Source organism: Coturnix japonica, chromosome Z (genome assembly GCF_054131305.1).
Source record: "Coturnix japonica strain WE chromosome Z, WE-NBRP24, whole genome shotgun sequence".
In the NCBI taxonomy this organism is placed as follows: Eukaryota; Metazoa; Chordata; class Aves; order Galliformes; family Phasianidae; genus Coturnix; species Coturnix japonica.
Window position 1 is genome coordinate 19,067,200 of NC_140702.1, and position 20,921 is coordinate 19,088,120.

The 20,921-nt window shown below is 50.5% G+C and overlaps 4 protein-coding genes across 4 annotated transcripts; all 4 read right to left on the bottom strand.

Moving 5' to 3' along the window:
* Nucleotides 1-2,005: 2,005 nt before the first annotated feature.
* LOC146753783 (uncharacterized) lies at nucleotides 2,006-4,917 on the bottom strand. The gene has a single exon (XM_085528240.1). It carries the CDS (start codon nucleotides 3,060-3,062, stop codon nucleotides 2,049-2,051), a length of 1,014 nt encoding a protein of 337 aa, XP_085384366.1. The 5' UTR covers nucleotides 3,063-4,917; the 3' UTR covers nucleotides 2,006-2,048.
* A 1,505-nt stretch (nucleotides 4,918-6,422) lies between these two features.
* LOC146753784 (uncharacterized) lies at nucleotides 6,423-7,830 on the bottom strand. Its single transcript, XM_085528739.1, has 2 exons — nucleotides 7,676-7,830; nucleotides 6,423-7,557 (listed from the first exon to the last, which is right to left on the bottom strand). The coding sequence occupies exon 2, from the start codon at nucleotides 7,477-7,479 to the stop codon at nucleotides 6,466-6,468; it is 1,014 nt and encodes a 337-aa protein (XP_085384865.1). The 5' UTR covers nucleotides 7,480-7,557; nucleotides 7,676-7,830; the 3' UTR covers nucleotides 6,423-6,465.
* A 3,279-nt stretch (nucleotides 7,831-11,109) lies between these two features.
* Nucleotides 11,110-12,517, bottom strand: LOC146753785 (uncharacterized). The gene is made up of 2 exons (XM_085528810.1): nucleotides 12,363-12,517; nucleotides 11,110-12,244 (listed from the first exon to the last, which is right to left on the bottom strand). Exon 2 carries the CDS (start codon nucleotides 12,164-12,166, stop codon nucleotides 11,153-11,155), a length of 1,014 nt encoding a protein of 337 aa, XP_085384936.1. The 5' UTR covers nucleotides 12,167-12,244; nucleotides 12,363-12,517; the 3' UTR covers nucleotides 11,110-11,152.
* A 3,196-nt stretch (nucleotides 12,518-15,713) lies between these two features.
* Nucleotides 15,714-17,121, bottom strand: LOC146753786 (uncharacterized). Its single transcript, XM_085528748.1, has 2 exons — nucleotides 16,967-17,121; nucleotides 15,714-16,848 (listed from the first exon to the last, which is right to left on the bottom strand). Exon 2 carries the CDS (start codon nucleotides 16,768-16,770, stop codon nucleotides 15,757-15,759), a length of 1,014 nt encoding a protein of 337 aa, XP_085384874.1. The 5' UTR covers nucleotides 16,771-16,848; nucleotides 16,967-17,121; the 3' UTR covers nucleotides 15,714-15,756.
* Nucleotides 17,122-20,921: the final 3,800 nt, after the last annotated feature.

The window sequence follows — 20,921 nt, forward strand, 5'->3', positions numbered from 1 at the left end:
CTACCAGACTTAAAAAGCCACCAAGAAGTCCCCACTGACAAGAAAATGGAACACTGCACCCATTTTTAAAAAGTTAATTAAGAAGGACAGTGACCTAGTCCCGACCCCTGGCAGTGTGTTTAGCATAGAATCATAGAACCATACAATCACAAGGTTGTGGAAAGGACCTACAAGATCAACCCAGTGATCCGGCTTATCCAGATCCCTCTGAAGGGCCTCCCTACCCTCAGGCAGATCAGAACTACCTCCCAGCTTGGTGTCATCTGCAAACTTACTGAGGGTACACTCAGTCCCCTCATCTAGGTCATCAGTGAAGATATTAAACAAGATGGGCCCCAGTACTGATCCCCGGGGGACACCACTTGTAATGGGTCACCAGCTGGTCTTAACTCCATTAACCACTACCCACTGGGCACAGCCCTGTAGCCAGTTTCTTGTCCAAAGAAGGGTAGACCTGTCCAGGCCACAGGCAGCCAGTTTCCCAGGAGAACACCATGAGACACTGTGTCAAAGGCTTTGCTGAAATCTAGGTAGACTACATCAACAGCCTTCCCCTCATCTTCTGGTCACCCAGTTGTCGAAGAGTGAGACATGAGTATGACGTAGATGACAGGGAATAAGGGGTGGACACTGGTTTTGACAGGGACAGAGTTAAACCACATCACTGTAGCTGGTGTGGTGCTGTGTTTTGGACATATTAGGAAAACAATGTTCATAACACAGCAATGTTTCAACTGTTGCAGAGCAGTGCTTTACAGAGTCAAGCATGTTTCAGCTTCTCAGGCTGCCCAGTAAGCAAGGAGCTGGGGGTCCTGGGAAGAGACAGAACCAGGACAGCTGACCCAAAAAAGCCAACGGGATATTCCATATCCTATGGGTATCAGTCAGTGGGTGGTGACTGATTGCATTGTGACACACTTTTTTTTCCCTATTTTTTTCTTTCTTTTTTTTTTTTTTTTAAATTTTTATTTTTTCCCTTTTCCTTTTCTTTCCTATTGTGGTGTTTTATCTCTTTTTCTTCTTTTTCCCTAATTCTATCTCTCATCCCACTGGGCAGGCTCACAGGGCTGTGTAATTCTCAGCTGCCTGCTGTGTTAAACCACAGCAGTCCTTTTGGTGCCCAGACATTGGGCCTAAAAAGTTCACGTAACAGTAGATATGACCAGAGCATGTTAAATCGGATTATAACTTATGCCAATACTGTACTCACTCAGTAGTTGCCAGTCATTATGCTCATTTATTTGCTCCCGAAGTTTATTTATTTGAACACAAGGTCACTTTAATGTAGTAACTCTCTAGCTATTTATCATTTCCTATGACTGGTTGAAGGCTGATTTTGGTTTTCTGAGTTTTTATGTTAAATGCAAAACACCTGCTTAAATTACAATGGTTCGGAGCCTAATCTGTTCTTTGTACTATGCACTGCCATTTTATTTCAGGAGACAATCTGTAGAAAGCAACTTCTTTCTCTTCCCCTTCCCCTTCCCCTTCCCCTTCCCCTTCCCCTTCCCCTTCCCCTTCCCCTTCCCCTTCCCCTTCCCCTTCCCCTTCCCCTTCCCCTTCCCCTTCCCCTTCCCCGTCCCCTTCCCCTTCCCCTTTCCCTTCCACTTCCCCTTCCCCTTCCCCTTCCCCTTCCCCTTCCCCTTCCCCTTCCCCTTCCCCTTCCCCTTCCCCTTCCCCTTCCCCTTCCCCTTCCCCTTCCTCTTCCCCTTCCCCTCCACTTCCTTCCACTTTCCCTTTGCAGTTCCACAGTCCCTTCCCTCCCCCTCCTTTCCTTTCCACTTCCGATTCCTTTCACTTTCCTTTTCCTTTCTCCATCATCTTCCCCTTCCCTGTATCCTTTCCCTCACTTTCCCTATCCTTTTCCCTTTCTTTCACACTCCCCTTTTCTACACCCTCCCTCTGGCAATTCCAGAGACACAGATCACTCGCTGCTTTGAGCGGCCAGGCTGACATGCCGTCCAGCGATGCAGTCCTATGTGCAAGACACTGGAACAACGCGTGCTTGTGTGTTTTTATCTTTTATTGTTAAGCCGTGTAAGCCCCATTTAGAGGCGCCGGTGGCGCCGCCTCTTGCAGGGCAGAGGAGCGCGCTGGGCGCTGCCGGCCCTCCTCTTGGTGGGGCGCCGGGATCCCCCAGCCGAGCGATTCCTGCCCCGGCCGCGAGAGGAGGAGCCGCGGCTGCGGCCCTGCTCAGAGGGACCGGCTGCCTCGGAACCCGGCTCGCCGGGACCTCTGCCGAGGGCCCCGCTGGACGTGCCGGGGAGCTCCTCCGCGTCGGGACCCGCGGAGCTGCCGGAGGGAGAGGTGCTGGGGGCAACGGTCCCCTGAGGAGATGTGGAGGGACCAGACGGGGCTGGGGGGCCATCCTCGTGCTCCTGGGCAGCACTGGGCTCTTCGGGCCCGTCCTCGTGCTCCTGCTCCTGGGCAGCGCTGGCATCTTCGAGGCCCAGCAGCCTCCGGGCCTCCTGGCCGCACCGGCTCACGATGACTTCGATGAGCGCGTCCATGAATGCTGCCGTGATAGGTCCCAGGGTGGGCTGTGCGTGGTACACCAGGGCATCCCTGTTCAGCCCCACTCGGCACAGAAGAGCCAGGATCACACTCTCCAGCCCACAGATCTGCCACCAGGGCAGCTCCTGGATCTGGGAGAAGGTGTCCTGTATCCAGGGCTGCACTGGGAAGAGGAGGTCACGTCTCTCCCTGAAGAGTGCTGCCCACTCCTCGGGCAGGAGGCCACCCACTCTTGCTGCTCCCACATCCCTCTGCACAGCTGGCAATGGAGCAGATGCCGCAGCACCTCTGCGGCCGGTGCTGGTGATGAAGCCGACGGGCACCGGCACTGCGGGCGGGGACACGATGCAGTCCACGAACTGATTGTCTCCCCGCACGCAGACCCGGATGGTCCGCATGGCCGTCCTGCACAGCGGGCAGCTGTCCCTCACAGTCGCCCACCGATGGATGCAGCCCAGGCAGAACGTGTGATTACATGGGATCACACGGGCCATGTCCTGTCGCACATCGCGACAGATGGAACATGTCCACTCCTCTCCTGCAGACATGTTCCTCTCGCTGCAGCTGTCCGGGAGAACTGAGGATAACGAGCTATTCTTCACCAGAGCTGCAGCGGTGGTGTCTCACTGCAAGAGGAAGAGAGGCCACAGTCACTCGCTGTCCCAGGGTGTGAAAGTCCTCAGCAGGAAGCCCTGCCAAGCCCAGGACTGCCCTGAGGGACCCACATGTCCCCGCACCACTCACCTCCGCTGCTGCGGGTGCACTCAGTAGAGTCCCAGCTGCCTGCACTGGGCAGGGCCGGGGAAACAGAAGCGATGCTGTGGGTCAGGCACTGAGATGCTGCGAGCAGCCCCAGGCACGACCCAGCACAGCACAGCCAAAACCTTGCTCGAAGAACCTCCAAGCCTCGCAGAGCTGCTCAGCAGGGTCCAGGAACGAGCCAGACTGAGCCAGGCTCTGCCCGCACCCCACTATGAGCAGTGAGGGCTGAGCAGTCACAATCCGTCACCCGGTGATGTCACAGCCTGTTGCTTGGGGTCATCACCATGGGCTGTCCGCCCACACAGCACCCCAGTTTCAAGATGCTATTTTCTTTTCCTGTTCCTAATTGGCTGTACCTTCCTTTTCATTCCAGTCCACCTTTTATGCATTACAATTGACACTAATACATAGAACTTTTATTTTCTTTGATTAAATCAACAGCTATTATATACATCCTCTGTTTCTTCAGTAATAAACTGTAGGTTTTTCACTAGTGTGTTACACAGAAATTGGGTTTGGCATTCTCCTTGCTTCAGAAATGTCTGGTCAGTCTTTCCCATTCCTCTTCTGTAAGCATGACCCTGATGCTTTTCAGAAATATCTTCCATTCTCAGTCTGGATATATATTTCTTCCTGAGTGTCACACCCCACCTCTGGGATGGGGGAATTAGCTGAATTCATGAATCCCCCCAGACTGGATTGAGATGGAATAACACGGACCATGCCCAAAAATCCACTTTAAAGAGAAATCTTTATAGAACCACGATCCAGTATGTGTTGGGCCTCTCAGAAGCATATCTATCTAAGCTGTGCAGCTTTATGGGAAATCAAAGTAAACCCTGAGTTACTTACCAGCTTTTGGGAAGCCTTGCCTTAGCAACTTCAGGATGAAAGAAAGAAAAACAGTTGGTTGAAGGGTGGGGGAGAGAATTCACCAGTTCTGGATCCAGCATCTGACCTGCCAGTGGGGGTGTCAGGTGTGTTGAGAAGGGGCCTCCCCTGGACTTGTGTGAACCCCTATTTATATGTCCCAGTGCCTGGACTTCTGGAGCCTTCTCTTGCCCCAGTTCCAGGACTGGAACACATGTCAAATCAAGAGAAGTGACACCAGGTACTCTCCTGTGGCTTAAGAGTTTCTCAGGGTGTTAAATAGACTCAGTACACTTGGTCTAGTCCCTCACTCTGAGGTGACCAGTTTTCACTGGCGTTCACCTGGGGAAACAAAGTGCCTCCCATCCTATGAAGATCAAGCATAAGGCCACTTTCAGAGCTTTGGACATATCCCCAAGACCTGAGAAGTTCCATCCCAGAGTCCATAAGGAATCAAAAGATGGAGTTGATAAGCCACTCTCTACCAGACTTAAAAAGCCACCAAGAAGTCCCCACTGACAAGAAAATGGAACACTGCACCCATTTTTAAAAAGTTAATTAAGAAGGACAGTGACCTAGTCCCGACCCCTGGCAGTGTGTTTAGCATAGAATCATAGAACCATACAATCACAAGGTTGTGGAAAGGACCTACAAGATCAACCCAGTGATCCGGCTTATCCAGATCCCTCTGAAGGGCCTCCCTACCCTCAGGCAGATCAGAACTACCTCCCAGCTTGGTGTCATCTGCAAACTTACTGAGGGTACACTCAGTCCCCTCATCTAGGTCATCAGTGAAGATATTAAACAAGATGGGCCCCAGTACTGATCCCCGGGGGACACCACTTGTAATGGGTCACCAGCTGGTTTTAACTCCATTAACCACTACCCACTGGGCACAGCCCTGTAGCCAGTTTCTTGTCCAAAGAAGGGTAGACCTGTCCAGGCCACAGGCAGCCAGTTTCCCAGGAGAACACCATGAGACACTGTGTCAAAGGCTTTGCTGAAATCTAGGTAGACTACATCAACAGCCTTCCCCTCATCTTCTGGTCACCCAGTTGTCGAAGAGTGAGACATGAGTATGACGTAGATGACAGGGAATAAGGGGTGGACACTGGTTTTGACAGGGACAGAGTTAAACCACATCACTGTAGCTGGCATGGTGCTGTGTTTTGGACATATTAGGAAAACAATGTTCATAACACAGCAATGTTTCAACTGTTGCAGGGCAGTGCTTTACAGAGTCAAGCATGTTTCAGCTTCTCAGGCTGCCCAGTAAGCAAGGAGCTGGGGGTCCTGGGAAGAGACAGAACCAGGACAGCTGACCCAAAAAAGCCAACGGGATATTCCATATCCTATGGGTATCAGTCAGTGGGTGGTGACTGATTGCATTGTGACACACTTTTTTTTCCCTATTTTTTTCTTTCTTTTTTTTTTTTTTTAAAATTTTTATTTTTTCCCTTTTCCTTTTCTTTCCTATTGTGGTGTTTTATCTCTTTTTCTTCTTTTTCCCTAATTCTATCTCTCATCCCACTGGGCAGGCTCACAGGGCTGTGTAATTCTCAGCTGCCTGCTGTGTTAAACCACAGCAGTCCTTTTGGTGCCCAGACATTGGGCCTAAAAAGTTCACGTAACAGTAGATATGACCAGAGCATGTTAAATCGGATTATAACTTATGCCAATACTGTACTCACTCAGTAGTTGCCAGTCATTATGCTCATTTATTTGCTCCCGAAGTTTATTTATTTGAACACAAGGTCACTTTAATGTAGTAACTCTCTAGCTATTTATCATTTCCTATGACTGGTTGAAGGCTGATTTTGGTTTTCTGAGTTTTTATGTTAAATGCAAAACACCTGCTTAAATTACAATGGTTCGGAGCCTAATCTGTTCTTTGTACTATGCACTGCCATTTTATTTCAGGAGACAATCTGTAGAAAGCAACTTCTTCCCCTTCCCCTTCCCCTTCCCCTTCCTCTTCCCCTTCCCCTCCACTTCCTTCCACTTTCCCTTTGCAGTTCCACAGTCCCTTCCCTCCCCCTCCTTTCCTTTCCACTTCCGATTCCTTTCACTTTCCTTTTCCTTTCTCCATCATCTTCCCCTTCCCTGAATCCTTTCCCTCACTTTCCCTATCCTTTTCCCTTTCTTTCACACTCCCCTTTTCTACACCCTCCCTCTGGCAATTCCAGAGACACAGATCACTCGCTGCTTTGAGCGGCCAGGCTGACAGGCCGTCCAGCGATGCAGTCCTATGTGCAAGACACTGGAACAACGCGTGCTTGTGTGTTTTTATCTTTTATTGTTAAGCCGTGTAAGCCCCATTTAGAGGCGCCGGTGGCGCCGCCTCTTGCAGGGCAGAGGAGCGCGCTGGGCGCTGCCGGCCCTCCTCTTGGTGGGGCGCCGGGATCCCCCAGCCGAGCGATTCCTGCCCCGGCCGCGAGAGGAGGAGCCGCGGCTGCGGCCCTGCTCAGAGGGACCGGCTGCCTCGGAACCCGGCTCGCCGGGACCTCTGCCGAGGGCCCCGCTGGACGTGCCGGGGAGCTCCTCCGCGTCGGGACCCGCGGAGCTGCCGGAGGGAGAGGTGCTGGGGGCAACGGTCCCCTGAGGAGATGTGGAGGGACCAGACGGGGCTGGGGGGCCATCCTCGTGCTCCTGGGCAGCACTGGGCTCTTCGGGCCCGTCCTCGTGCTCCTGCTCCTGGGCAGCGCTGGCATCTTCGAGGCCCAGCAGCCTCCGGGCCTCCTGGCCGCACCGGCTCACGATGACTTCGATGAGCGCGTCCATGAATGCTGCCGTGATAGGTCCCAGGGTGGGCTGTGCGTGGTACACCAGGGCATCCCTGTTCAGCCCCACTCGGCACAGAAGAGCCAGGATCACACTCTCCAGCCCACAGATCTGCCACCAGGGCAGCTCCTGGATCTGGGAGAAGATGTCCTGTATCCAGGGCTGCACTGGGAAGAGGAGGTCACGTCTCTCCCTGAAGAGTGCTGCCCACTCCTCGGGCAGGAGGCCACCCACTCTTGCTGCTCCCACATCCCTCTGCACAGCTGGCAATGGAGCAGATGCCGCAGCACCTCTGCGGCCGGTGCTGGTGATGAAGCCGACGGGCACCGGCACTGCGGGCGGGGACACGATGCAGTCCATGAACTGATTGTCTCCCCGCACGCAGACCCGGATGGTCCGCATGGCCGTCCTGCACAGCGGGCAGCTGTCCCTCACAGTCGCCCACCGATGGATGCAGCCCAGGCAGAACGTGTGATTACATGGGATCACACGGGCCATGTCCTGTCGCACATCGCGACAGATGGAACATGTCCACTCCTCTCCTGCAGACATGTTCCTCTCGCTGCAGCTGTCCGGGAGAACTGAGGATAACGAGCTGTTCTTCACCAGAGCTGCAGCGGTGGTGTCTCACTGCAAGAGGAAGAGAGGCCACAGTCACTCGCTGTCCCAGGGTGTGAAAGTCCTCAGCAGGAAGCCCTGCCAAGCCCAGGACTGCCCTGAGGGACCCACATGTCCCCGCACCACTCACCTCCGCTGCTGCGGGTGCACTCAGTAGAGTCCCAGCTGCCTGCACTGGGCAGGGCCGGGGAAACAGAAGCGATGCTGTGGGTCAGGCACTGAGATGCTGCGAGCAGCCCCAGGCACGACCCAGCACAGCACAGCCAAAACCTTGCTCGAAGAACCTCCAAGCCTCGCAGAGCTGCTCAGCAGGGTCCAGGAACGAGCCAGACTGAGCCAGGCTCTGCCCGCACCCCACTATGAGCAGTGAGGGCTGAGCAGTCACAATCCGTCACCCGGTGATGTCACAGCCTGTTGCTTGGGGTCATCACCATGGGCTGTCCGCCCACACAGCACCCCAGTTTCAAGATGCTATTTTCTTTTCCTGTTCCTAATTGGCTGTACCTTCCTTTTCATTCCAGTCCACCTTTTATGCATTACAATTGACACTAATACATAGAACTTTTATTTTCTTTGATTAAATCAACAGCTATTATATACATCCTCTGTTTCTTCAGTAATAAACTGTAGGTTTTTCACTAGTGTGTTACACAGAAATTGGGTTTGGCATTCTCCTTGCTTCAGAAATGTCTGGTCAGTCTTTCCCATTCCTCTTCTGTAAGCATGACCCTGATGCTTTTCAGAAATATCTTCCATTCTCAGTCTGGATATATATTTCTTCCTGAGTGTCACACCCCACCTCTGGGATGGGGGAATTAGCTGAATTCATGAATCCCCCCAGACTGGATTGAGATGGAATAACACGGACCATGCCCAAAAATCCACTTTAAAGAGAAATCTTTATAGAACCACGATCCAGTATGTGTTGGGCCTCTCAGAAGCATATCTATCTAAGCTGTGCAGCTTTATGGGAAATCAAAGTAAACCCTGAGTTACTTACCAGCTTTTGGGAAGCCTTGCCTTAGCAACTTCAGGATGAAAGAAAGAAAAACAGTTGGTTGAAGGGTGGGGGAGAGAATTCACCAGTTCTGGATCCAGCATCTGACCTGCCAGTGGGGGTGTCAGGTGTGTTGAGAAGGGGCCTCCCCTGGACTTGTGTGAACCCCTATTTATATGTCCCAGTGCCTGGACTTCTGGAGCCTTCTCTTGCCCCAGTTCCAGGACTGGAACACATGTCAAATCAAGAGAAGTGACACCAGGTACTCTCCTGTGGCTTAAGAGTTTCTCAGGGTGTTAAATAGACTCAGTACACTTGGTCTAGTCCCTCACTCTGAGGTGACCAGTTTTCACTGGCGTTCACCTGGGGAAACAAAGTGCCTCCCATCCTATGAAGATCAAGCATAAGGCCACTTTCAGAGCTTTGGACATATCCCCAAGACCTGAGAAGTTCCATCCCAGAGTCCATAAGGAATCAAAAGATGGAGTTGATAAGCCACTCTCTACCAGACTTAAAAAGCCACCAAGAAGTCCCCACTGACAAGAAAATGGAACACTGCACCCATTTTTAAAAAGTTAATTAAGAAGGACAGTGACCTAGTCCCGACCCCTGGCAGTGTGTTTAGCATAGAATCATAGAACCATACAATCACAAGGTTGTGGAAAGGACCTACAAGATCAACCCAGTGATCCGGCTTATCCAGATCCCTCTGAAGGGCCTCCCTACCCTCAGGCAGATCAGAACTACCTCCCAGCTTGGTGTCATCTGCAAACTTACTGAGGGTACACTCAGTCCCCTCATCTAGGTCATCAGTGAAGATATTAAACAAGATGGGCCCCAGTACTGATCCCCGGGGGACACCACTTGTAATGGGTCACCAGCTGGTCTTAACTCCATTAACCACTACCCACTGGGCACAGCCCTGTAGCCAGTTTCTTGTCCAAAGAAGGGTAGACCTGTCCAGGCCACAGGCAGCCAGTTTCCCAGGAGAACACCATGAGACACTGTGTCAAAGGCTTTGCTGAAATCTAGGTAGACTACATCAACAGCCTTCCCCTCATCTTCCAGTCTGGTCACCCAGTTGTCGAAGAGTGAGACATGAGTATGACGTAGATGACAGGGAATAAGGGGTGGACACTGGTTTTGACAGGGACAGAGTTAAACCACATCACTGTAGCTGGCATGGTGCTGTGTTTTGGACATATTAGGAAAACAATGTTCATAACACAGCAATGTTTCAACTGTTGCAGAGCAGTGCTTTACAGAGTCAAGCATGTTTCAGCTTCTCAGGCTGCCCAGTAAGCAAGGAGCTGGGGGTCCTGGGAAGAGACAGAACCAGGACAGCTGACCCAAAAAAGCCAACGGGATATTCCATATCCTATGGGTATCAGTCAGTGGGTGGTGACTGATTGCATTGTGACACACTTTTTTTTCCCTATTTTTTTCTTTCTTTTTTTTTTTTTTTTAAAATTTTTATTTTTTCCCTTTTCCTTTTCTTTCCTATTGTGGTGTTTTATCTCTTTTTCTTCTTTTTCCCTAATTCTATCTCTCATCCCACTGGGCAGGCTCACAGGGCTGTGTAATTCTCAGCTGCCTGCTGTGTTAAACCACAGCAGTCCTTTTGGTGCCCAGACATTGGGCCTAAAGAGTTCACGTAACAGTAGATATGACCAGAGCATGTTAAATCGGATTATAACTTATGCCAATACTGTACTCACTCAGTAGTTGCCAGTCATTATGCTCATTTATTTGCTCCCGAAGTTTATTTATTTGAACACAAGGTCACTTTAATGTAGTAACTCTCTAGCTATTTATCAATTCCTATGACTGGTTGAAGGCTGATTTTGGTTTTCTGAGTTTTTATGTTAAATGCAAAACACCTGCTTAAATTACAATGGTTCGGAGCCTAATCTGTTCTTTGTACTATGCACTGCCATTTTATTTCAGGAGACAATCTGTAGAAAGCAACTTCTTTCTCTTCCCCTTCCCCTTCCCCTTCCCCTTCCCCTTCCCCTTCCCCTTCCCCTTCCCCTTCCCCTTCCCCTTCCCCTTCCCCTTCCCCTTCCCCTTCCCCTTCCCCTTCCCCTTCCCCTTCCCCTTCCCCTTCCCCTTCCCCTTCCCTTTCCCCTTCCCCTTCCCCTTTCCCTTCCCCTTCCCCTTCCCCTTCCCCTTCCCCTTCCCCTTCCCCGTCCCCTTCCCCTTCCCCTTTCCCTTCCACTTCCCCTTCCACTTCCCCTTCCCCTTCCCCTTCCTCTTCCCCTTCCCCTTCCCCTTCCCCTCCACTTCCTTCCACTTTCCCTTTGCAGTCCCACAGTCCCTTCCCTCCCCCTCCTTTCCTTTCCACTTCCGATTCCTTTCACTTTCCTTTTCCTTTCTCCATTATCTTCCCCTTCCCTGAATCCTTTCCCTCACTTTCCCTATCCTTTTCCCTTTCTTTCACACTCCCCTTTTCTACACCCTCCCTCTGGCAATTCCAGAGACACAGATCACTCGCTGCTTTGAGCGGCCAGGCTGACAGGCCGTCCAGCGATGCAGTCCTATGTGCAAGACACTGGAACAACGCGTGCTTGTGTGTTTTTATCTTTTATTGTTAAGCCGTGTAAGCCCCATTTAGAGGCGCCGGTGGCGCCGCCTCTTGCAGGGCAGAGGAGCGCGCTGGGCGCTGCCGGCCCTCCTCTTGGTGGGGCGCCGGGATCCCCCAGCCGAGCGATTCCTGCCCCGGCCGCGAGAGGAGGAGCCGCGGCTGCGGCCCTGCTCAGAGGGACCGGCTGCCTCGGAACCCGGCTCGCCGGGACCTCTGCCGAGGGCCCCGCTGGACGTGCCGGGGAGCTCCTCCGCGTCGGGACCCGCGGAGCTGCCGGAGGGAGAGGTGCTGGGGGCAACGGTCCCCTGAGGAGATGTGGAGGGACCAGACGGGGCTGGGGGGCCATCCTCGTGCTCCTGGGCAGCACTGGGCTCTTCGGGCCCGTCCTCGTGCTCCTGCTCCTGGGCAGCGCTGGCATCTTCGAGGCCCAGCAGCCTCCGGGCCTCCTGGCCGCACCGGCTCACGATGACTTCGATGAGCGCGTCCATGAATGCTGCCGTGATAGGTCCCAGGGTGGGCTGTGCGTGGTACACCAGGGCATCCCTGTTCAGCCCCACTCGGCACAGAAGAGCCAGGATCACACTCTCCAGCCCACAGATCTGCCACCAGGGCAGCTCCTGGATCTGGGAGAAGATGTCCTGTATCCAGGGCTGCACTGGGAAGAGGAGGTCACGTCTCTCCCTGAAGAGTGCTGCCCACTCCTCGGGCAGGAGGCCACCCACTCTTGCTGCTCCCACATCCCTCTGCACAGCTGGCAATGGAGCAGATGCCGCAGCACCTCTGCGGCCGGTGCTGGTGATGAAGCCGACGGGCACCGGCACTGCGGGCGGGGACACGATGCAGTCCACGAACTGATTGTCTCCCCGCACGCAGACCCGGATGGTCCGCATGGCCGTCCTGCACAGCGGGCAGCTGTCCCTCACAGTCGCCCACCGATGGATGCAGCCCAGGCAGAACGTGTGATTACATGGGATCACACGGGCCATGTCCTGTCGCACATCGCGACAGATGGAACATGTCCACTCCTCTCCTGCAGACATGTTCCTCTCGCTGCAGCTGTCCGGGAGAACTGAGGATAACGAGCTGTTCTTCACCAGAGCTGCAGCGGTGGTGTCTCACTGCAAGAGGAAGAGAGGCCACAGTCACTCGCTGTCCCAGGGTGTGAAAGTCCTCAGCAGGAAGCCCTGCCAAGCCCAGGACTGCCCTGAGGGACCCACATGTCCCCGCACCACTCACCTCCGCTGCTGCGGGTGCACTCAGTAGAGTCCCAGCTGCCTGCACTGGGCAGGGCCGGGGAAACAGAAGCGATGCTGTGGGTCAGGCACTGAGATGCTGCGAGCAGCCCCAGGCACGACCCAGCACAGCACAGCCAAAACCTTGCTCGAAGAACCTCCAAGCCTCGCAGAGCTGCTCAGCAGGGTCCAGGAACGAGCCAGACTGAGCCAGGCTCTGCCCGCACCCCACTATGAGCAGTGAGGGCTGAGCAGTCACAATCCGTCACCCGGTGATGTCACAGCCTGTTGCTTGGGGTCATCACCATGGGCTGTCCGCCCACACAGCACCCCAGTTTCAAGATGCTATTTTCTTTTCCTGTTCCTAATTGGCTGTACCTTCCTTTTCATTCCAGTCCACCTTTTATGCATTACAATTGACACTAATACATAGAACTTTTATTTTCTTTGATTAAATCAACAGCTATTATATACATCCTCTGTTTCTTCAGTAATAAACTGTAGGTTTTTCACTAGTGTGTTACACAGAAATTGGGTTTGGCATTCTCCTTGCTTCAGAAATGTCTGGTCAGTCTTTCCCATTCCTCTTCTGTAAGCATGACCCTGATGCTTTTCAGAAATATCTTCCATTCTCAGTCTGGATATATATTTCTTCCTGAGTGTCACACCCCACCTCTGGGATGGGGGAATTAGCTGAATTCATGAATCCCCCCAGACTGGATTGAGATGGAATAACACGGACCATGCCCAAAAATCCACTTTAAAGAGAAATCTTTATAGAACCACGATCCAGTATGTGTTGGGCCTCTCAGAAGCATATCTATCTAAGCTGTGCAGCTTTATGGGAAATCAAAGTAAACCCTGAGTTACTTACCAGCTTTTGGGAAGCCTTGCCTTAGCAACTTCAGGATGAAAGAAAGAAAAACAGTTGGTTGAAGGGTGGGGGAGAGAATTCACCAGTTCTGGATCCAGCATCTGACCTGCCAGTGGGGGTGTCAGGTGTGTTGAGAAGGGGCCTCCCCTGGACTTGTGTGAACCCCTATTTATATGTCCCAGTGCCTGGACTTCTGGAGCCTTCTCTTGCCCCAGTTCCAGGACTGGAACACATGTCAAATCAAGAGAAGTGACACCAGGTACTCTCCTGTGGCTTAAGAGTTTCTCAGGGTGTTAAATAGACTCAGTACACTTGGTCTAGTCCCTCACTCTGAGGTGACCAGTTTTCACTGGCGTTCACCTGGGGAAACAAAGTGCCTCCCATCCTATGAAGATCAAGCATAAGGCCACTTTCAGAGCTTTGGACATATCCCCAAGACCTGAGAAGTTCCATCCCAGAGTCCATAAGGAATCAAAAGATGGAGTTGATAAGCCACTCTCTACCAGACTTAAAAAGCCACCAAGAAGTCCCCACTGACAAGAAAATGGAACACTGCACCCATTTTTAAAAAGTTAATTAAGAAGGACAGTGACCTAGTCCCGACCCCTGGCAGTGTGTTTAGCATAGAATCATAGAACCATACAATCACAAGGTTGTGGAAAGGACCTACAAGATCAACCCAGTGATCCGGCTTATCCAGATCCCTCTGAAGGGCCTCCCTACCCTCAGGCAGATCAGAACTACCTCCCAGCTTGGTGTCATCTGCAAACTTACTGAGGGTACACTCAGTCCCCTCATCTAGGTCATCAGTGAAGATATTAAACAAGATGGGCCCCAGTACTGATCCCCGGGGGACACCACTTGTAATGGGTCACCAGCTGGTCTTAACTCCATTAACCACTACCCACTGGGCACAGCCCTGTAGCCAGTTTCTTGTCCAAAGAAGGGTAGACCTGTCCAGGCCACAGGCAGCCAGTTTCCCAGGAGAACACCATGAGACACTGTGTCAAAGGCTTTGCTGAAATCTAGGTAGACTACATCAACAGCCTTCCCCTCATCTTCTGGTCACCCAGTTGTCGAAGAGTGAGACATGAGTATGACGTAGATGACAGGGAATAAGGGGTGGACACTGGTTTTGACAGGGACAGAGTTAAACCACATCACTGTAGCTGGCATGGTGCTGTGTTTTGGACATATTAGGAAAACAATGTTCATAACACAGCAATGTTTCAACTGTTGCAGAGCAGTGCTTTACAGAGTCAAGCATGTTTCAGCTTCTCAGGCTGCCCAGTAAGCAAGGAGCTGGGGGTCCTGGGAAGAGACAGAACCAGGACAGCTGACCCAAAAAAGCCAACGGGATATTCCATATCCTATGGGTATCAGTCAGTGGGTGGTGACTGATTGCATTGTGACACACTTTTTTTTCCCTATTTTTTTCTTTCTTTTTTTTTTTTTTTTAAAATTTTTATTTTTTCCCTTTTCCTTTTCTTTCCTATTGTGGTGTTTTATCTCTTTTTCTTCTTTTTCCCTAATTCTATCTCTCATCCCACTGGGCAGGCTCACAGGGCTGTGTAATTCTCAGCTGCCTGCTGTGTTAAACCACAGCAGTCCTTTTGGTGCCCAGACATTGGGCCTAAAGAGTTCACGTAACAGTAGATATGACCAGAGCATGTTAAATCGGATTATAACTTATGCCAATACTGTACTCACTCAGTAGTTGCCAGTCATTATGCTCATTTATTTGCTCCCGAAGTTTATTTATTTGAACACAAGGTCACTTTAATGTAGTAACTCTCTAGCTATTTATCAATTCCTATGACTGGTTGAAGGCTGATTTTGGTTTTCTGAGTTTTTATGTTAAATGCAAAACACCTGCTTAAATTACAATGGTTCGGAGCCTAATCTGTTCTTTGTACTATGCACTGCCATTTTATTTCAGGAGACAATCTGTAGAAAGCAACTTCTTTCTCTTCCCCTTCCCCTTCCCCTTCCCCTTCCCCTTCCCCTTCCCCTTCCCCTTCCCCTTCCCCTTCCCCTTCCCCTTCCCCTTCCCCTTCCCCTTCCCCTTCCCCTTCCCCTTCCCCTTCCCCTTCCCCTTCCCCTTCCCCTTCCCCTTTCCCTTCCACTTCCCCTTCCCCTTCCCCTTCCCCTTCCCCTTCCCCTTCCTCTTCCCCTTCCCCTTCCCCTTCCCCTCCACTTCCTTCCACTTTCCCTTTGCAGTCCCACAGTCCCTTCCCTCCCCCTCCTTTCCTTTCCACTTCCGATTCCTTTCACTTTCCTTTTCCTTTCTCCATCATCTTCCCCTTCCCTGAATCCTTTCCCTCACTTTCCCTATCCTTTTCCCTTTCTTTCACACTCCCCTTTTCTACACCCTCCCTCTGGCAATTCCAGAGACACAGATCACTCGCTGCTTTGAGCGGCCAGGCTGACAGGCCGTCCAGCGATGCAGTCCTATGTGCAAGACACTGGAACAACGCGTGCTTGTGTGTTTTTATCTTTTATTGTTAAGCCGTGTAAGCCCCATTTAGAGGCGCCGGTGGCGCCGCCTCTTGCAGGGCAGAGGAGCGCGCTGGGCGCTGCCGGCCCTCCTCTTGGTGGGGCGCCGGGATCCCCCAGCCGAGCGATTCCTGCCCCGGCCGCGAGAGGAGGAGCCGCGGCTGCGGCCCTGCTCAGAGGGACCGGCTGCCTCGGAACCCGGCTCGCCGGGACCTCTGCCGAGGGCCCCGCTGGACGTGCCGGGGAGCTCCTCCGCGTCGGGACCCGCGGAGCTGCCGGAGGGAGAGGTGCTGGGGGCAACGGTCCCCTGAGGAGATGTGGAGGGACCAGACGGGGCTGGGGGGCCATCCTCGTGCTCCTGGGCAGCACTGGGCTCTTCGGGCCCGTCCTCGTGCTCCTGCTCCTGGGCAGCGCTGGCATCTTCGAGGCCCAGCAGCCTCCGGGCCTCCTGGCCGCACCGGCTCACGATGACTTCGATGAGCGCGTCCATGAATGCTGCCGTGATAGGTCCCAGGGTGGGCTGTGCGTGGTACACCAGGGCATCCCTGTTCAGCCCCACTCGGCACAGAAGAGCCAGGATCACACTCTCCAGCCCACAGATCTGCCACCAGGGCAGCTCCTGGATCTGGGAGAAGATGTCCTGTATCCAGGGCTGCACTGGGAAGAGGAGGTCACGTCTCTCCCTGAAGAGTGCTGCCCACTCCTCGGGCAGGAGGCCACCCACTCTTGCTGCTCCCACATCCCTCTGCACAGCTGGCAATGGAGCAGATGCCGCAGCACCTCTGCGGCCGGTGCTGGTGATGAAGCCGACGGGCACCGGCACTGCGGGCGGGGACACGATGCAGTCCACGAACTGATTGTCTCCCCGCACGCAGACCCGGATGGTCCGCATGGCCGTCCTGCACAGCGGGCAGCTGTCCCTCACAGTCGCCCACCGATGGATGCAGCCCAGGCAGAACGTGTGATTACATGGGATCACACGGGCCATGTCCTGTCGCACATCGCGACAGATGGAACATGTCCACTCCTCTCCTGCAGACATGTTCCTCTCGCTGCAGCTGTCCGGGAGAACTGAGGATAACGAGCTGTTCTTCACCAGAGCTGCAGCGGTGGTGTCTCACTGCAAGAGGAAGAGAGGCCACAGTCACTCGCTGTCCCAGGGTGTGAAAGTCCTCAGCAGGAAGCCCTGCCAAGCCCAGGACTGCCCTGAGGGACCCACATGTCCCCGCACCACTCACCTCCGCTGCTGCGGGTGCACTCAGTAGAGTCCCAGCTGCCTGCACTGGGCAGGGCCGGGGAAACAGAAGCGATGCTGTGGGTCAGGCACTGAGATGCTGCGAGCAGCCCCAGGCACGACCCAGCACAGCACAGCCAAAACCTTGCTCGAAGAACCTCCAAGCCTCGCAGAGCTGCTCAGCAGGGTCCAGGAACGAGCCAGACTGAGCCAGGCTCTGCCCGCACCCCACTATGAGCAGTGAGGGCTGAGCAGTCACAATCCGTCACCCGGTGATGTCACAGCCTGTTGCTCGGGGACATCACCATGGGCTGTCCGCCCACACAGCACCCATCCATGATCCAGATATTACGTCCTTTTCCTCTTCCTGATTACCTTGTACATTCCCCTTTATTCCTTTCCTCCTTTGATGCTCTACATTTGACATTAAAACACACTTTTTTTTTTTTTCTCTGATTAAACCAACTCAACTGTTTATGTATTTCCTCTGTTTTTTTAATGGTTAAACTGTAGATTTTTCTCTAATGTTTTTTCTAGAAATTGGGTTTGGCATTCCCAAAGCATTAGTCTAGTTATATGATTTGCACAGGGTAGTTATTTAACTTTTTTGTTCTGTGACAACAATTTATAAACGCATCTTTGGCTTCCATTTAGAACATTCTACTGGAGTAACTGCAGAATGCCCAAGGAAAGTTAAAAAACAATCTGAACATGTTGAAGGGCGCTCATCTCCTTTAGTATTATAAGTTTGCTATGTAGATGTGTACCTGAGGCTGACTGTGTCAGAGGAGAGAAGAAGGCACGTTGCCTGTTTCTAGTTTGTCTGCTTCAGATGCTATAAATACTTTCCTCCTGCATGCAGGAGTTTGGAAGATTAGATGTAAGTGTTCTGAAAATCTGTATTTGACTCAATGAACCCTGTATTTTCTATCTCTTCTTTGGGAGATTTGTCTGAGGACGAATACTACATATTCAAATCTATTGAGGAGCTTTGGGTGTGTTATAACACATTAACACTCATGTAAATGTGGTAATGGATAACCTAAATAACACAACGAAAATGATGACTATTGTAATTGGCTTTGTATAAATAATGACTGGTTACAGGTAGTTCTCTGATGGATTTGGCTTACATCTACAGTTATCATTGTTGTGCTCTTTGATTGGCAAAGGAAAGGAAGCGAGTCATTTGTAAATGCCTACACAAATTTTGAACACTTGTCATCTGTTTACAGCACATGTGCTGACTGAGTGTGGTCACAGGAATAGGTGGCTTGAGTACCTTTGCAAAATAACAGACGTGTGTTGGTTGTTCACAAAATATTTCAGGTGTAATACAAGGAACTGGCATTCTGATAAATGATCTGAATCATTTACAAAGCTGACTGAATTGTTCATTAGTAATAATTTCTGTCTGAACTTGTGCTTTTCTTTTTACAGATAATTTGTGGATAATTATAGCACTTAACAAACTCTGGGAAAATTCCACAGTGCATAGTAAATAATTTAAAGGGGATGCTTTATTATTATTATTATTATTATTAATTATTTAATTATTATATAATTATTATATAGTTATATAATAATAATAATAATAATATTTTTGTTATACAGCAATTTTTTTCCCCACTGTTGACTCGTAGTTCCTTATGTTCAGATTGTTGTGGGCAGCCTTAGAGTCTCTGAAAAAAAACCAAGGGTGTAATTTATATTTGAAAGACTTATTTTGAAATAGGATCTGTAGCTGCTGTGATGTAATTTCCAGTTATTTTGTAGAATAACTGTCATGCTGTGGTCTGTTGTCATCAGGGTTGTTCTGGTTCCCCCTGTTTCTTTTTTTTTTTCATCGTGTTTATTTCTTCATTTGTAATATAGTGCTTTTGTTATATCACAAGCATATAATATTGAAGGGCTATAATCAAGTGAACTTCAACAGTATTGAAACCCTCACTTAGAGATGTTTTACAAAATTGTCTGTTGTAGAAATCCTATAGAAGCAAAAAAATTCACTTCAAAATAAGATGAGATGGATCAATCTTTGCTTTTGGAAACTTCTAGAGGTAAAGTCAGCCTTTATTGCTGTGATGCGTTAGTTGTGCTCCTTTTTTGGTTGGGATGGACATAACTTTATGCTTCGTCATGCTAGTTCTGGATTCTTGGCTATGAGAGTGTGGATAACACTCCAGTGTTGTGGCTGTTTATCACTGCCCACACAACGATTAACTTGGAGGTGTGCAAGAAGCAGGGAAAGGACAGAGCCAGGACAGCTGTCCTGATGTGGCCAAAGAGTCTATGATTCTGTGAAAGGAATGTTCTGCCTTGTGTAATGTTGCTCCCAGCAATGAGAGGGAGTTGAGGGAGAGAAGCAGAAAGGGAGGACGTTTGTAACTATTGTATTTATCTTTGTATGGTAACAGCCTCAGGTTGCACCAGGGAAGCTGTAGGTTTGATGCCAGAGAGAACTTCTTCATGGAAAGGGTGGCTAGGCTTTAGAATGAGCTGCCCAGGGAGCTGGCAGAATTGCAGTCTCTGGAGGTGTTTGGCACTTATGGTCATGGTTTAATGATGGATTTATCATAGAATTATTGTATGGCTTTGGTTGTAAGGGATCTTAAAGATCACGTAGTTGCAATGCCACAATTCCTCCGCTGTGGGCAGGAATGTCTCCCACCAGATCAGGCTGCCCAGGGCCCCACTCAGCCTGGCTTTGAACACTTCAGGGAAGGGACATCCACTGCTCCACTGGGCAGTCTGTGCCATGGCCTCACCACCCTCTGAGTAAAGAGTTTCTTCCTAACATCTTGTCATGGAATTATTTCTAGATCTGTCTGTGTCTATGACAGGGAGAAAGCAGGCCCACAGGCCTACTGCCCCTCACCTCCCAAAAAAGGGCTTGTTTGGACCTGTTCTGTGACTAATGGGTCAAGTGACCCACAGACCCACACCCTGAGAAAGGGGAAAAGGGAAAAAGGGGGAAAGGGTAGGGAGATGGACCTAAAAACAAAACAGCAGCAACGATCTAAGAAGAAAAGTTATTTTACTAAGTATGGTATCAGAATGCAAGATAGCAAAATATGATACAATATAATTGGAACTGAGGCTAATAAAATAAGAGAGAGTGTGTCTGAAATCAAAGACCTTACTCTGAACTGAAGACAAAACAGCTGGGGAGCACACCCACGCACTGCCAGGCAGTGAGAAAGAGGCAGTCTTGTGACTTCGCAGAGTTTTATCTTTCCCTCTGGATGCAAAGTACTCTGGGGTATGTTGTTCTTCGTTTCTGAGAACCAAGTACCTCGAAAATCAGCACTCCACAGAAGCAGTGCATTGACTCTTTAACTCCCAGTGCCTTGCATGATATTATGATGCGAAACACTGATAACAAACATCATAAAACCACGACGCTTGTGGGTACTGCTGCGTGATGGTAGAACCTGGTAATTTTATGGGTCGGTTTGCAGGAATCAATGCACTGAACAGTGAAGCAGACATATATAGACATATTTGCATGGAATTAACTTTCTTTTTTAAGCTTATTCATCTTATAAAGAGCAATTTTGAGGAAAATGTTAGAATTCTGTTTTATTTTGATGTTTTCTGTTATGTTCTATTTCACAGGGATGAGTAGTACGATCAGTGGAGAAAATGCTTTAGTATAGCATTTTGCTCAGAGCTATTTTTTTAGCAGATTAAAAATATTATGAGAAGTTACATGCCGGATTCCAACAGGAAAATTACAAGGTTATTTAACTACACCTTTTACTGATGAATAAGGGAGCTACTTTCTTCTTACAGAAGGATGTTTGTCATTCACCCTCTTATAAGAAACATTTCAGAAATATTTCCAAAAGATAAAAAAAAAAAAAAAAAAAAAAAAAAAACATAAAAAATCCATGCATGTTCTCTACCATAAGCCTCTCAGTGAAGCTTGCAATTAGTCTCCATGTGCACACTGAATT

Coding starts and splice junctions, on each gene's coding strand:
- LOC146753783 (XM_085528240.1), bottom strand. CDS start 3,062: ATGTCTGCAGGAGAGGAGTGGACATGTTCCATCTGTCGCGATGTGCGA.
- LOC146753784 (XM_085528739.1), bottom strand. CDS start 7,479: ATGTCTGCAGGAGAGGAGTGGACATGTTCCATCTGTCGCGATGTGCGA.
- LOC146753785 (XM_085528810.1), bottom strand. CDS start 12,166: ATGTCTGCAGGAGAGGAGTGGACATGTTCCATCTGTCGCGATGTGCGA.
- LOC146753786 (XM_085528748.1), bottom strand. CDS start 16,770: ATGTCTGCAGGAGAGGAGTGGACATGTTCCATCTGTCGCGATGTGCGA.